Below are 14,590 nucleotides of genomic sequence, written 5' to 3' on the forward strand. Positions count from 1 at the left end.
GCACTAGTGCCTTGTGAGATTCATTCAGAGATAGTGTGTGCTACATCTTTGTGTTCATTTGCGTGTGGAGTTTTGACTCCCATTGAACTTCCTCCAAAGTTTTGGAGGCTTGTAAAGCTAGCAAGAGACACCAAAGAGTGTGGTGATCCTTGCGGGGTCTTAAGTGATCCTTGAGAAGAAGAAGAGCTCACTGGTCTTTGGTGATCGGTGGAGAGAAGGAAAGGGTTAAAAGAGACCCATCCTTAGTGGACTCCTCAACAGGGACTAGGCCTTCGAGGGCCGAACCTCGGTAAAACAAATCACCCGTGTCTTGTGTTCATTACTTGTGATTTGTTTGTTTTTCCATCACTCTAAGTTTTCTTGCACTATTCTTTGTTAAACATTATTCGGTGTTGCTTCAAGTTAAATTCTCTTTTAGTGAAGCAACACCGTGCAAGAAAGAACTTGTGTTATTGCTCTTCTTATCTAAGCCCTCTTGCTTTATTCTCTTAGATCTTCTAGTTGCATTGATTTATCAATACCGCATTATTTGAAAGCAATACTCTTTACAAGCAAAGGACTTAAGGGTTGTTTGGTTTGTTGCTTTAGCTGCCACAACATGCCTAACTTTTATGCCTAAGCTTAGTTCTTCAATTTAAGCGACTAAGGTTAGGCAAATTGTGGCACCTTAGGTAGGAAACCAAACAGGCCCTTAGTTTTTATACTTCGATAATTGTGCATCTTGTTCTAACCACTAATCAAGGAATCTAGTTGGGGGATAAAGTTTTAAATTTTAGGTTTCGCCTATTCACCCCCCTCTAAGCGACTTTCAGTACCGCCGGTCCAGGGATTGGACGGGGTGTTACAAATGGTATCAGAGCCGACCCTCAAGGTTTCACGGGCGTGTGTGGGCTAGGGGTTCGTGTATATGGCGCATGGCGCATGTGGACCCAGAGTGGTCACATGGCATGGCATATAACGACACTAGAGACACAGACGTGGCTAAGAGGGGAGGTTCCTGGATTGGGGTTGACCGATGAGGACGTTGGTCTTCTAAGGAGGGTGGATTGTGATATCCTGGCCTAAGGCTTAATAGAATTAATAGAGTATCCATACCAACAAGATGCATCTTCTTTTTCGGAAGCATATCTCCAAAGAACCTCCAAGTTAAGCATGCTTGGCTTGGAGCAATTTGGGATGGGTGACCAACCGGGATGTTTTCTCGGATGCACATGAGTGAGGACAAAGTGTGCACAAAAGACTCGTGTTGGTCTATGGGGACAATATATGATCCTAGAGAGCTGCTAGGAGTAATACCACCGGTCCAGGGATTGGACGAGGTGTTACAGCTAGGTCCGATGGAACTGCCTCCATGGCATGTTGTCCCCCCTACCGTCGAGGCGCCAAACTCCTTGCCACCGCTAGCCTGTCCTGTTGTCCTGCCCTTACCGCTGGCCTCCATACCACCGCCGAGAAAGCCACCCTTGCTAGAGAAAGAGGTCGCCATCGTCCCTGCTCTTTCCCTGCCACCATTGCCCGCTCTTCACCAATATGGTAGTGTCAGGCTGGCCCAGGGGAAGGGTTTCCCCACGCAGAAACCCGAGAGCGCAAGGTTCCCAAGTGGAATTTTAGTGGCGCACCGGACAGCGCACCGGACAGTGCACCGGACTGTCCGGTGTGCAACGGACAGTGGTTGTTCACTGTCTGATGTGCCATAAGCCCAACGGCTAGCTATCAGAACTAGCCGTTGGAGTCGACCGTTGGCGCACCGTTGGCGCACCGGTGGCGCATCAGACTGTCCGGTGCGCCCATGCGCAGAACATTGGCTGTAACAGCTAGTTGGTGGGTGAGGGCTATTTATACCCCCTCCACCCACCATATTCAATGTCTTGCTGCCCACATTTATTCCTGCACATTGGTAGAGCATTGCAAGCACCAAAAGCCTAGTGAGGTGATTAGAGAATCTTAATCCCACGTTTGGACCTCATTAGCGCTAGCGAGAGCCACCTAGAGCACACACCACTTGCATTAGGCTTCTCTTGGTCAAGCGAAAGTCTACGGCTTGTTACTCTTGGTGATCGGCATCACCTAGACGGCTTGGTGGCGATGGGAGCTCGGTGATCACCGTGGAGATCTTGTTGGTGACCCGACTCAAGTTTGTAAGCGGTCGTGAGGGATCCACCGCGCCGGAGTGGCAAAGGATCATCTCGTAGTGAGCACTTGGTTCTTGCGGGGACCAAGGGGGAGCGATACCCTTGCGTGGGTGCTCCAACGAGGACTAGTGGAGAGTGCCGACTCTTCGATACCTCGGGAAAAATTGGAGGAGTCTTCTAAACCTTGCTTTACATTCCACACTTAATTCAAGCATTTTACATTGTGTATTTGTTTAGCAAGTATTTGAAGTATTGTCTTAGCATTGTTGTATTTCTAGTATTATTCTCTTAGTGCTAGTTGTTGGGGTGAAGTTGGGCTCTTGCTTAGGTTTTAATTAGTGTTGATTTTTAGAAAGGCCCAATTCACCCCCTCTTGGGCATCGTGATCCTTTCAGCGTCGCCGACCACTTTTCGCCCCTGCTCTTCACCCGATCCCCGGACACTCCGTCTCGCAGGTGGGATTCGTCACATGAGGAAGAGGCAAGGGTTCCTCTTCCTCATGTGTGGGGCTGTTGAAAGGGAAATAGGGTTAACCTTTTCCCACAATTAATTTTGGTGGTTGAATGCCCAACACAAAATATTGGACTAACTAGTTTGCTCTAGAATACATGTTCTACGGGTGCATAAAGGTTCAACTCAAACCAATAAAAGATTGAAGATAGGGTTCAAATTCAAAGGAGCAAGAAACTTGAGTGTGCCCTGGTCTGGCGCACCGGACTGTCTGGTGTGCCACCGGACAATGTCCGGTGCACCAGGATCGTACAGTCGCAAACTCGCGACTCTCGGGTTTCTTAGAGCGCGCTCCGCTATAATTCATCGGACTGTCCGGTGCACTAGCGGAGCAACGGCTACTCGCGCAACGGTCGACTGCAAAAGCACAGTGATCAGATGAACAGTGTGCTACAGTGCGCGACAGAGTCAGAGGCGCACCGGACACTAAACAGTAGCTGTCCGGTGCCACAAGAAGTCAGCGCTCCAACGGTCAGAAGCTCCAGAGCCCTAACGGTTGGGTGACGTGGCTGGCGCACCAGATAGCGTCCGGTGGCACACCGGACTGTCCAGTATGCCCATCGACAGCAGCCATCCCCAACGGCTATGTGGTAGTTGAGGGTTATAAATACCCCCCAACCACCACCACTTCAAGCATCTAAGTTTCCAGCACTTCACATTCAATACAAGAGCTAGTGCATTCACTCCAAGACACAATTCAATAGAATCAAAGCCTCTCCAAGTCCCAATTCCATTCCGGTCACCTAGTGACTTGAGAGAGTTTGTTCGTGTTCTTTGCGCTCTTGTTTCTTGCATCGCTTTCTTCCTTCCTCTTTCTTGTTCCAAAGTGACTTGTAAGCAAGGCAAGAGACACCAAGTGTGTGGTGGTCCTTGCAGGGTCTAAGTGACCCGTGAGAATTAAGGAGAAAGCTCACTCGGTCTAAGTGACCGTTTGAGAGAGGGAAAGGGTTGAAAGAGACCCGGTCTTTGTGACCACCTCAACGGGGACTAGGTTCTTTAGAACCGAACCTCGGTAAAACAAATCACCGTGTTCATTTGTTTTATTTCTTGGTTGATTTGTTTTCCCTCTCTTCCGAACTCAGATTTAATTCTAACGGTAACTCCGGCTTGTAGTTTGTTGTTTTAAGTTGTAAATTTCAAATTACGCCTATTCACCCCCCTCTAAGTGACTTTCAGCTGTGTTGCAGGAGAAAGAGGCAAGGCTATTTCGCTTCAGAAAAAAAAGTAACAAAATAGGATGGAATTTGTCGATACAAGATAAGGTCCTATGTAAACCAAATTTACATTCAATGTAAAATAGGGAAGATTTATATTTGAGGTAAAGAAATAAACCAGAAACTTTTACCAGTGCCAAATAAAGAATTGTCTCCTAGATAATTTAAACATTTTTAAAAACAAGAAAAAAAAGGGAGACAATGACTATAACACCCACTTTGTAATTGCTAGGAATAATACCAGTAGAGGAACAATTTCTCTTTATGTGAGTTTGATCTTTATGCATCATCTTATGTGAACATCATGCCCAAAAACAATTAATAAAAACATATACTACCAAATTATGCATCATGCTCGATTTTATTCTGTGTGCATTTTGTAACAACATATAATAATGTGAAAAATGTTAAATATCCAAATGGGAAATTAAATCTAAAAGAAATTCTAAAATTTGGAAAGAAAGAAAGAAAAATACTATGTAATACAAAAATAAAACTTATAAATAGATAAATTTATTCCACAATGATTTATCCAAATCATATACTCAGAAAATTTGAGTACAAGTTCATCACAAATTTGAAATTCAAACTTAGATTCAAAAATAAGAGAAAAGAGAAAGGAAAATGAAAATATAAAAGAAAAAGGGTGTTGTGCTCGATTGGGCCTAAACCAACCAATTCGACCCAATTTCCCTTTGATCTGCGCAGCCCACTGACTGTCCGCGGCGCCGACATGTAGGCCCCGCTTGTCAGCCGCTTTCCCTCGCGCCTGATTCCTTCGCTCTGTCGCTAACTCGGGGGCGCCTGCTGTCATCGCCATCCTCACCGCGGGTATCTCGCAACAACCACGCGCTGCGCGATCGGCGGACCTCACGCGCGGGATTCGTGGATCAGCTAACCCACCGCCTGGTTCTCACGCCTATATGAACCTTCTTGACCTCGCCCTTCCCTTGCGCGCTTGAATCCAACAGCGTTTTCCGTGAGATCGGCAGTTCGCCATTGTCGTTGACTGAGAAGAAGTGAGTGAGAGGGAGAACACGAGGAACCGAGCGCAAGATTGGGGTCTTCATCGTGGAAGCGGGGGCGGACCACGGTGTTCTTCGTGTACCTCGCTGTCGTCGGCCGTAACGTCAACAAGACAGCACGCCGGTATCTCGCCGTCGAAGAACAAGGCTCACCGTCACGCAACATCTTCTGTGGACAGCCCTGCTTGCGCTCCAAGTCTCGGTGAGGCCTCGCTGGCACTTCCCCATGGATTACCGCGATAATTAGCACTTGTATTCGCTAGGAATCGGACACCGAAGCACTGGGGGGTTGGATTTGGGGCGCGACGGCGATATTCCGCCATGCGGGGTGGCGCGCCGCCGTGGCCAGCGCTAAGGGTTGAAGATGCATCCGTGGCCATCGATTGTTAAGTGAACGGATCGGGCGAGATCTCGTCCGGATGATGTCTGGACCGTTGATGTGGATAGACGGTCGGGATTAAAAAGGGAGAATACCAGGTTGGGTTTTTAGATCCGAGCCGTTGATTCCGTAGCGTGTGCATCGGATTAGATCTGGCTTATTTGAAATAGTGACCGTAGATCGGAGGATCAACGGTGCTCGGTGGAAGCGGATCGAGTTGCGATCGGTTTTGATCTGGGCCCTTGGTTTCTAATCCAACGGCTCAGAGAGAACCGTACCCCTTCGGCTAGCGTAATATGCAAAAGAAACCCTCGGTTATTTTAGTATCAACCTGCAGTCCGTGCACAGCGTTATGTGTCTTAGCAGATTTTACCCAGAGCCCCCTGCGCTTCACAGAAATTGAGGCCCAGTCCATAGCTCTTTAAATTCAGTTATTTAATTTTAGAAATTACTTCTTAACACAAAATAATTGCTAGAACTTCAATAATTCATAGAAAATGCATATGAACTCCGAATTACTCCATTCCAGTTCCTAAAATTTTGTAATTTTATTCTCTACCACTTAGTGTCTCTGTTTTATCATGACAACAGTAAGAAAATTAATCCCACACTTAATCCTATTTTAAACACATACAACCTTTGAAAATTCATAACTTAAAATCTATAGCTCCAAAAATTATGATTTCTGTTCCTAGAATTTTTAATGTGTAGATTATTACTGTGTATTTTGTTTGTATGTTTGGTGTAATGTTAACTTCTCTGTATGCACTGTGTTTGTTGTATCGTGGCGAGTAGAAGAGACCGTGACCGAGGATCCTGGTGAGCAGCAGGTTGAAGTAGCTGAGCAGGAGCTCATTGAAGGCAAGTTGTGCCCTTGACCACTTTTTACCCAATAATGTGCTTTAATATCACTTATCCATGCATAGGTTAATTTTGATGGGACCCAATAGGTCATCCTAGATTGTTTATCTCATTACCTTGTTTACCCCTGAATCACTTGGGTAGTTTGTTATTGCTTTATATGGTTTTGGGATAATCATTTATTACCTCTATGTTCCAATTCTTTTTGTTATTCTATTTATGTTCATGTTGAGATCATTAATGTTAATTGGAACATAGAGCTTAACTTGAGTAACACGTGCCACCACAAGGGTTTAATGGGACGCCCTTGGCTGACTAATTAGGAAAGCTAGTGGAAGACTACCTTACCTGAAAGGGGCAAGGGCAGTAGGGGAGTGGTCAGTGTAGGGAGGTCCTTGGTTGATTTTGCTGCGATGGCAGTCAGTCAAGAACCCTGCATTGGAACTTCCTATAAACTGTAGCGGGTTTTCTGAAGCTAGTGGAACTTTGTAAAGGCCTCGTAGTGTTGCCCTGCCGCACTTCCTAGGTAGAGGTGTATGGGATTCGCGACCCCTTGGCAGATGGGTAACATGACTTGTGGGTAAAGGGTACAACCTCTGCAGAGTGTAAAACTGGTATACTAGCCGTGCTCACGGTCATGAGCAGCTCAGGACTCTCTGATGTTTAAATTATGGAACTTAAATTCAATTTTGTCATTTGCATTGCATGGGATTGTTATTAATTTTGTTCTATTACTTTACTTATGGTTTGGTATTTACTTACACTTAGTAATTGCTAATAAAATTTTGACCAACTACTTAAAAGCAATGCTCAGCTTTAAACCATATCATTGATTAGCCTTACACATCACATGAACTCACACCTTTGTGAGTTTATGTCCACTGGTTCCCCACAACTTGTTGAGCTATGATCATGTGTGAGCTCACCCTTGCTGTCTCACACACCCCCCCCCCCACAGGAGAAGAGCAGGTGGTTCAGGAGGAGCCACAAGGCGAGGAGTATGATCTGATCTAGGTGGCGTTTCTCAGTTGACATTGGCGCCGACGATCCTTAGTTCATTTTATCTTTATTATTTTATTTTGTAATAAGTCTTCCGCTATGTAATAAATACTCTGATGTTTTATGACATTTATCTCTATACACTCTGTTATTATATATGTTGTATTCTTGGCGCATGTATGAGATGCACCTGGCTTTGTTCCTTAAAGCCGGGTGTTACAATGACGGTGCCAGTTCTAGAAACAAATGCTACGAGGAGCTATTTTCCTCCGGTCCCCAACTCTAGAAATCAGGTAAGGTAATGATGTGATTACATCTCTCCTCACGCATCTGTGCCAAGTGATCTTGCGGCCGCAGGGAGCAAATTATTGCATCTATTTGTGTCATCAGACTACGTGAGCCGGCACCGGCAAATATTGAGGGCTAGTTTGGCAACGCTTTGGCTCCTCTAGTGAAGTTAGAAGCTAGAAATCTTTTGAAAAAAAAAATCTATCAAAAAGAACTTCAGTGATAATTTAGTAATAATTTATGTCAAAATTTGAGAGAAACCGGAAAAGACCACAATTTTTATGATCCTGGCTCCTCGATAAAGAACATTATTCTTTTGGTTTCTCTGCCCCTTGCGAGGAGCCGTTTTTTTAGATGGCCAACGCTTTTTTTATGGACGGTAACCGAAGCTGAAGCCATACCAAATGTGCCACTTGTTTCCTCCTGAAAGCTAAAGGCCTGATTGTTTCGCCCATCGACAGAGGTTGGTTTCAGGGGGGTCACAGCAGGCTCTTTTGCAGTGAACGAATTTGCGAGCTCACCGTGCTCCACAAGTGAAAGGAGACAGGCACCGCGAGAGGGACACTTGACAAAGCCAGACACCAACTCATGCGGCGTTGCGTACTTGTGTTATCCTTTGCGTCACCATGGCAGAGGGCCCAGCTAGAGCTAGTTGCTGCTTTGCCATTGCCTTTCTCCTTCTGGGAGAAACTGGAGAAAATTGCTTCTGAAGGTCGCCAAGACAGCAGGAGTTCAGAAGCATCACAGGTCATGGAGCACACAGTTTGAGATAGAGCAATGAACATCCTCGTTGATAAACAACGGCAGCCGACTGGTCAACCGGGACGGTAGCAGCATTTAATTCAACAACTTGCTATAGTGATACTGATGCATGTAGGATGACTGCAAAGGCATGCTACTATCACTCAAATTACAAGTTTCTTCTGAATTCCAGGTCCAGCGACCGCGTTTTCCTCGCTTTGGGTACTACTTGTATACACAGATTATCAGTGCCACAGAGAGAGCGATAATTGCCAGAACTGTGAAGATGAGAGCCTGCAAGGAACGATCAAAGTGTGGCTGTTAGACTGGACTCCAGCTGTTATCAGGTTCAAGCAAGCAAGATATTTCAAGCAAGTGCCCACATATTTCAAGCAAGTGCAAGTTCATCAGAATAAAAAATACAGAATGCAAAGAACTGTATCAAGTTAAGTGATTTTGCTTTTAACATTGTGACACCAGATGTTAGGCACCGCACCGCCTACTTTCTTAGCTGGGTGTATGGTTATCACCTGTCAGAGACCCATTTTCTTGCCAAAACATTAACTAAGGTGTGGTGAAGAAATTGTTGGCCATATCTTAGAACATTGTTTGCCGAAAAGGCATGGCTGTGTCTCTATAGGTTCAAGGGCGCAACTAGAGGCATGGAATCGGCACGTAATCAAACTGTTTTCAATTTATTAATGAAATGACATGCAGTTCTCCTGCGTGTTCGAGGAAAGAAGACATGGCACGTCAGGTAGTGATCCAGACATATCCTAAGTTGTATTGCATCATATAAGCAATAATATTTGATATCCAAATAGCCAAACAAAAACTACGGATATCCACAACATATGGACCTTCTAACAGATATCAGATACCTGAGTATAGTTTTTAAGGGGAAATTGGATTACTCGTTGTTGTTAGAATGCAACACCATGGTACCAAGGGTATCAAAAAGAATCAGAGAGGGGAACGTAGATCTAATACCGTGCAATAGAGAGATGACATATTAATATGCTTATATGCACACACACGGTGTAGAAAGGTTCGAGCTGTCTGAATGCAATAACCCACGTTCTCTTTGTGAGTTTGTGGTGGATGTAAAGATGCAAGAGTGGGTTGAGCTTACATACTCAGATGATGATTGAGATAAGGAGCGGAACTGAGAACCAAGAGATTTTAAACTCGATGGTGCCGGCAGCCCCTGAATGTCGATGGCAGCAGCCCTTGAACACTAGTTGTCCGATGGTCCTCAACCTGACATAGCCTACTAGTGGGAAACCGTTACTATGTTGCTCCATAATCCCCTTTTATAGCACAAGGGAGGAGAGAGTTACAACCCTATCTACACGGTGGGCCCCACCCAACAAAGGTCCAACTACTACGCATTGCACATCTCCGGTGTGCCATAGTGGCGAGCATGGCATACCACATATGCAGTTATGAGAGCCCACGTTGTCGCCTACGGCGTAATTGGTAGCCACAGTAGACTCACACGGTACATAGTGCTTGCAGGTACGCCTGCGGTCTCAGACGTGGCCACGGCAATGCCTTTTGATCACAATGTCGCAATAAATATGAAGAACCTTATCTCGACCACCAGGATCTACGCAATCGACCTAGTTCAGGGGCGCATATGATATCAAGGTTGTCCTGCCCTAGGGGCATCTTGGGGAGTGTCACGGCCTCCTGCATAAAGCCCTCAGCTTGTAGGGCATGGCCTCGGGACACAGGGCCCAATGGATGCCAGACTGGCACCAAAGCCCCATTGTAGGTCTACCTTCTACTGATGAAGTTCTAGAGAGTGTTTTACCAGCATCTAGGGGTATGACTTCCCCAAACGCTGACACTCGCCCAGGCCCCAAATTCTATACAAAATGTTTTGGAATTCAATTTATTAGAGAAAAAATCGCCCACGCGCTATCAAACAAAACTACAAATCAACACAAGTGAAATCATATCGCTATATCAACTACCAGGACACATGATGTTTTATAGACATGAATAGTTGCACTTTCACAGGGAAACACATTGGACATCTATTTCATTCATACTGGCCTACTGGGAATAAACATGTTCAGGGTTTGGACGAACCGCAACAGCTGATGCAGCTAGACCAGGGCGCTCTCGAGGATCCTTGTTGTAGTACTTGCAGCAGTAAAGTATGGCTGCAAAGTACCAAATCAAAGGACACAAGAAACCTAAAAGAAAACTGCAACCACAGTATGCTCAATGAGCGATTGTGAATTGAAGTTGATATGAAGACTGCAGTAGTAAAGCATACTTACGTAGACCATCCTATCCCACAACCACAGCAAGGCAGCCGCCTCTCAAAGATTGCCAATCGTGGGTTTTCTTCGTCTCTGAGTAGTGCATACTTGCCAGCACACCCCTGGCAATGGCAAAATTCATCCGAGTGTGCTATGCAAATCAAAGAAAGAATATGATCAGCAACAGAAGTTTCTTTTTAAATCTGGCAATTTAAGACAATGTACAGAGGCAGTATCCCACATCCTGTCTCGAAGTGTTAATGAAGAGCATTTTAAAAAGATATGTCAGTAGCCAGATTAAGATAGGAACATTGTCCAGTTGAGAAGCACATTTTTATAAGCATGAAGTCAATAATATAAGTATATATATTTGATTGCAGTTAGCTTATACCATGCTGATGTTTACACATGACAGGTATACCAACATCCAATTCTGAAGGTACAATAACATCGCAATTTTACAATGACAGACTAATGTTGCAAAGGCTCTACACTCTATTGATTCACAAGAAACAATATTATAAAGTTGAAAACTGTTACCTTCTCCCATTTATTCTACAGATACCCTGCAAGGGAAGGCCAGCAGCCTTAATACCAAAAACTGACAAGTAGATCCCTCCCTGACAGTGACCAATTCAACAAAATGATCACGAGTTTTTCGTTACAGAAAGCAGCTGGGTATATCAAACATGCAAGTTTCCCTCAATCTTCATGACACTGCACTGGGGAAAAAAATACAAACATGAGAAAATTGATAGGAACAGATGCATGAAAATGCATAAATTCTTTTGTGAAAAATAGGGTCATAGACACGAATGCATGTCCTTTGCAATTGAGAGGACCATAGGAATTAGTCCTATATACACCAGCAGGTCCCGTGTCTAAACTTCCAAACCCCAGTAACAAAAGTTAAATAATGTAATTGTAAGGTACAATGACAACCAGACCTACAAAGCTGTCAAGAGTTAGCACTGTTGCCTACGGTCATCACAGAATACAAAGCAAACTCCTAATATAAACATGTGAATAGTGATTTCCTTGTCTTAGAAAGATAGCATGTCAGAACACATGCAAGCACATTGTCCACTAGTTAGAGGCAGATCTAGTGAAGTAATACACAGTGAACTCGAGTATCGAATTCTACAAGTACCAACAAAACAGAAATCGAGTGTCAGTACACAGTACACGAGGGGAAAGGAGCCACATGGCTCCTACGCTAAGTCTTTAGTTTTCACAGTGACGAATGGGTCAATGGGTTCAACCACTTCTTTATTACCCAAACTTCGTTGACAAGATGCAAGACACACTTACCTTGCCTGTCCTGCCGTCAGATTTCAAGTTTGGAAGCACAGTTGCCCGTCTACAACATTTAGCTGTAATTCTGACCGCCGCAGTACTTCCTTAGATAAGATAACTTGGGTAAGCGATTTCATCGAACACATTGAGCCCATTGCACTTCATCGAGCGGAGTAAAAGTTATGAACTGACCACAGACCTAACAGCCAACTACCCACAAAAGGACGCCGTCCAGATTCGATTACTCGACCCACCGCACACAGAGATTAGTAGGTTGCTAGGCTAAAACTCGCAGCTCGAATCCAATCAAAAACGGGAACAGACAATCCCGACGACGCCTTCGAACCCCAACCAAAGGATCCAAGAAACTAACCCGCTGGGGGATAGCAGACTTACGTGGAGAGCGGGAAGAAGAAGCACGCGCCTCCGCGGTCAGGTCGATGGACGCGAAGAGAGAGAGAGAGAGAGAGAGAAGGATCCTTGGCGGCGTTTTTGGATGTCCAGCGCCGCCAGGTCTGGCTCTGTGCTCTGGCTTCCCTTTTTTCCGGCCCCGGCGTTGGTGGTCTCAGGGGAGAGAAGGAACCGGAGAAAGCGCGGGGCGGCGGGGCTTTTGTCCGTTTGCTTGGCCAGCCCACGGGCCACGGCCCCACAGGATGAATCCGGCCATGGGATTATGGGAAGCAAAGAACTACGGATGTCTAATTTATCACACTTTATTTAACTTTTGTGTTTAAATTTAGTTCTTCAATTCAAATGATCAACCTTAGTTAAAATGTGACACGGTTAGTCACGAACCAAACAAACCCTACATCCTTATTATATTTTATCTGTCAATATATTTAAGCAAAGAACTGCTTCCTTACTATCTTGGCCATGGGATGCCACAGATCCTTGCCACTATACCTTCTTCCATAAATGTCACATCCTCAGAGTTCAACTAGACTAATCATATGTAATGAATGAATCTAGCAATATATTTAAGCAAAGAACTACATCCCTCCTGTTATTTTTTGTATAAATACTTACTTTCACTTGCATGCAGGAGAGTTCACGAATTCATATCTGACATCACGGTCGTGATAGTGGTGTCGCTCGCTGCGCTCATGCTCTAGATCCCTCACCATGTCCTCTTCCTCTACATGGCGCGCGCTCTGAGCTGCTCCAGCTCCTCGCTCTCATTCCACTTTCCTCTCTCTGAGACACTGCATGTCCCCTTCTCCCATTCTTCATTCCATGTCCGATGGAAACTGATGTTTTACAATTGTGTTGTCTTTCCTATTTTAGAAGCCTGATAATAAGGGGGCCTCAATCAACACCTCCAAAAAGGTCAGCTTCTGCTATCTTTTGCAATGACATCATCATGTAACGATAATGTTGACAATGACAACGTCAACTACGAACATCTTAAGGAATAGGTAAACAAAGATGCAGAACCATCTCGAGTGTTTGATGAAAATAATCCTACTAAACATAAGGAGGCAAGCATTTGCTCTCCAAAAGTGTCAGCGGAGCAACAAGGTACGACAATATTGTCATTTTAGTCTGACTCCCCTATAAAGCATAATTATCCTAGACAAACGGTGAAACATTGGGATGTAGTACAATGCCGTCGTTCAAGCCCCACTTGACACTCCCTTCATGATCATTAGTGTTAGCCAAATCAAACTATAATCCCAAACTTCATTCAATTGACCAACCCTCTTGTCAACCCTTTGTGCTGCAGATTGGACAATTGCAAGCTTCCTTGTTTGAATCATTTAGGACATCGAGGCCTCTTCCTCTCGTGCAGATCACGTGCTTTGTAGTACCATCATAGACCTCCATACAATTCAAGGATCCTTCTGTGGGCCACGAGGAAAAGCAACCAGCAGCTGATGGAGGTTGCAAAGGCATTAATCGAAACATCAATTTTGGGTCACATTTTGCATTCAAGGATTCTTTTGCAAGACATGTTGAGGAACATGGACTATCAAGATAGGATCATCGTATTTTAGTCATGGTAAGATATGTTGCTAAACGTAGTAATAACAAATCCATGGAGAGTGCATAGGTAACATAATTGTCTTGTATCAGTGGTGGTAATGCACTAGCTACACCAGAAGATACACTGATGTCCAAGTTTGTTCCAAGCCCAACACCCCGCTCCTCCTTGCTCCTGTCGAGATTAGCTCCTCCTTTCGTGAAGATCTTTCCAATGTGGGCAAATATCGAGGCAATGGAAGTTTTCCATAGAGCGTCACCATAGCGACCAAACTTGCACAAGTGTCAGCAGCACGTTCTAGAACTCCATGAAGGGGTGGCCTTGGGTCTTGTGCTCTCTTTCTCCAACCTGGTAGAGAGCGTGAGGAGGTTGTGTGTCGAGGATGACGGTACAATGTTTATAAGAAGATGAAGGACATCTCTTTGTTGGAAGTCTATGGGTTCGACATGGAGCACATGCGGTCGTGGCTAGAGACGTTGGTGCACATAAAGAGCTTTTGCAATAGGCTGTAGTATGCGGTTGAAGATTTGGAGCAGAAGAGGTGATCGAGTAGGAGGCACACACATATCAATGTGTTAAATATGACGGTCCGTCATCTGGAACTACAAGCGTACCTCCGCCGTCCGTTGTATCCACAGACTTCGCCACCGGGGCAGGCAATGACAACGACGAGAGCTAGTGGGTGCGAAATGGGAGAGGGAGTGGTTTCGGTGTTGCACGGAACGACTCCGAAGATGATCATGCTCGTCTGTCCCCACATGCATTGACTCCGGAGGCGACTGTAACAGCAGGTTGTCGATGGGGACGTCTCCATTGAGAGGCGAGATCACCTACGAGCGGAGCAGAAAGGAGTGAAAGGGAAATATGCCCTTGGGCAATTTCTATAATGTT

At 45.0% G+C, this 14,590-nt stretch overlaps 1 protein-coding gene across 6 annotated transcripts; it reads right to left on the reverse strand.

Moving 5' to 3' along the window:
- Positions 1-8,171: 8,171 nt before the first annotated feature.
- Positions 8,172-12,395, reverse strand: LOC100274933 (uncharacterized). Of its 6 annotated transcripts, none has more exons than XM_008656451.4 (6): positions 12,115-12,363; positions 11,734-11,818; positions 10,963-11,139; positions 10,441-10,573; positions 10,247-10,364; positions 8,172-8,443 (listed from the first exon to the last, which is right to left on the reverse strand). In XM_008656451.4, exons 3-6 carry the CDS (start codon positions 10,970-10,972, stop codon positions 8,375-8,377), a joined length of 330 nt encoding a protein of 109 aa, XP_008654673.1. In that variant the 5' UTR covers positions 10,973-11,139; positions 11,734-11,818; positions 12,115-12,363; the 3' UTR covers positions 8,172-8,374. The 6 variants fall into 6 exon arrangements, with proteins under 6 accessions (XP_008654673.1, XP_020397572.1, XP_035817507.1 ...); XM_020541983.3 differs by having other exon boundaries at positions 10,963-11,144; positions 12,115-12,362; XM_035961614.1 differs by having other exon boundaries at positions 11,734-11,822; positions 12,115-12,362.
- Between the last annotated feature and the right edge of the window lie 2,195 nt (positions 12,396-14,590).

This window comes from Zea mays, chromosome 8 (assembly GCF_902167145.1).
Source record: "Zea mays cultivar B73 chromosome 8, Zm-B73-REFERENCE-NAM-5.0, whole genome shotgun sequence".
Taxonomy (NCBI): domain Eukaryota; kingdom Viridiplantae; phylum Streptophyta; class Magnoliopsida; order Poales; family Poaceae; genus Zea; species Zea mays.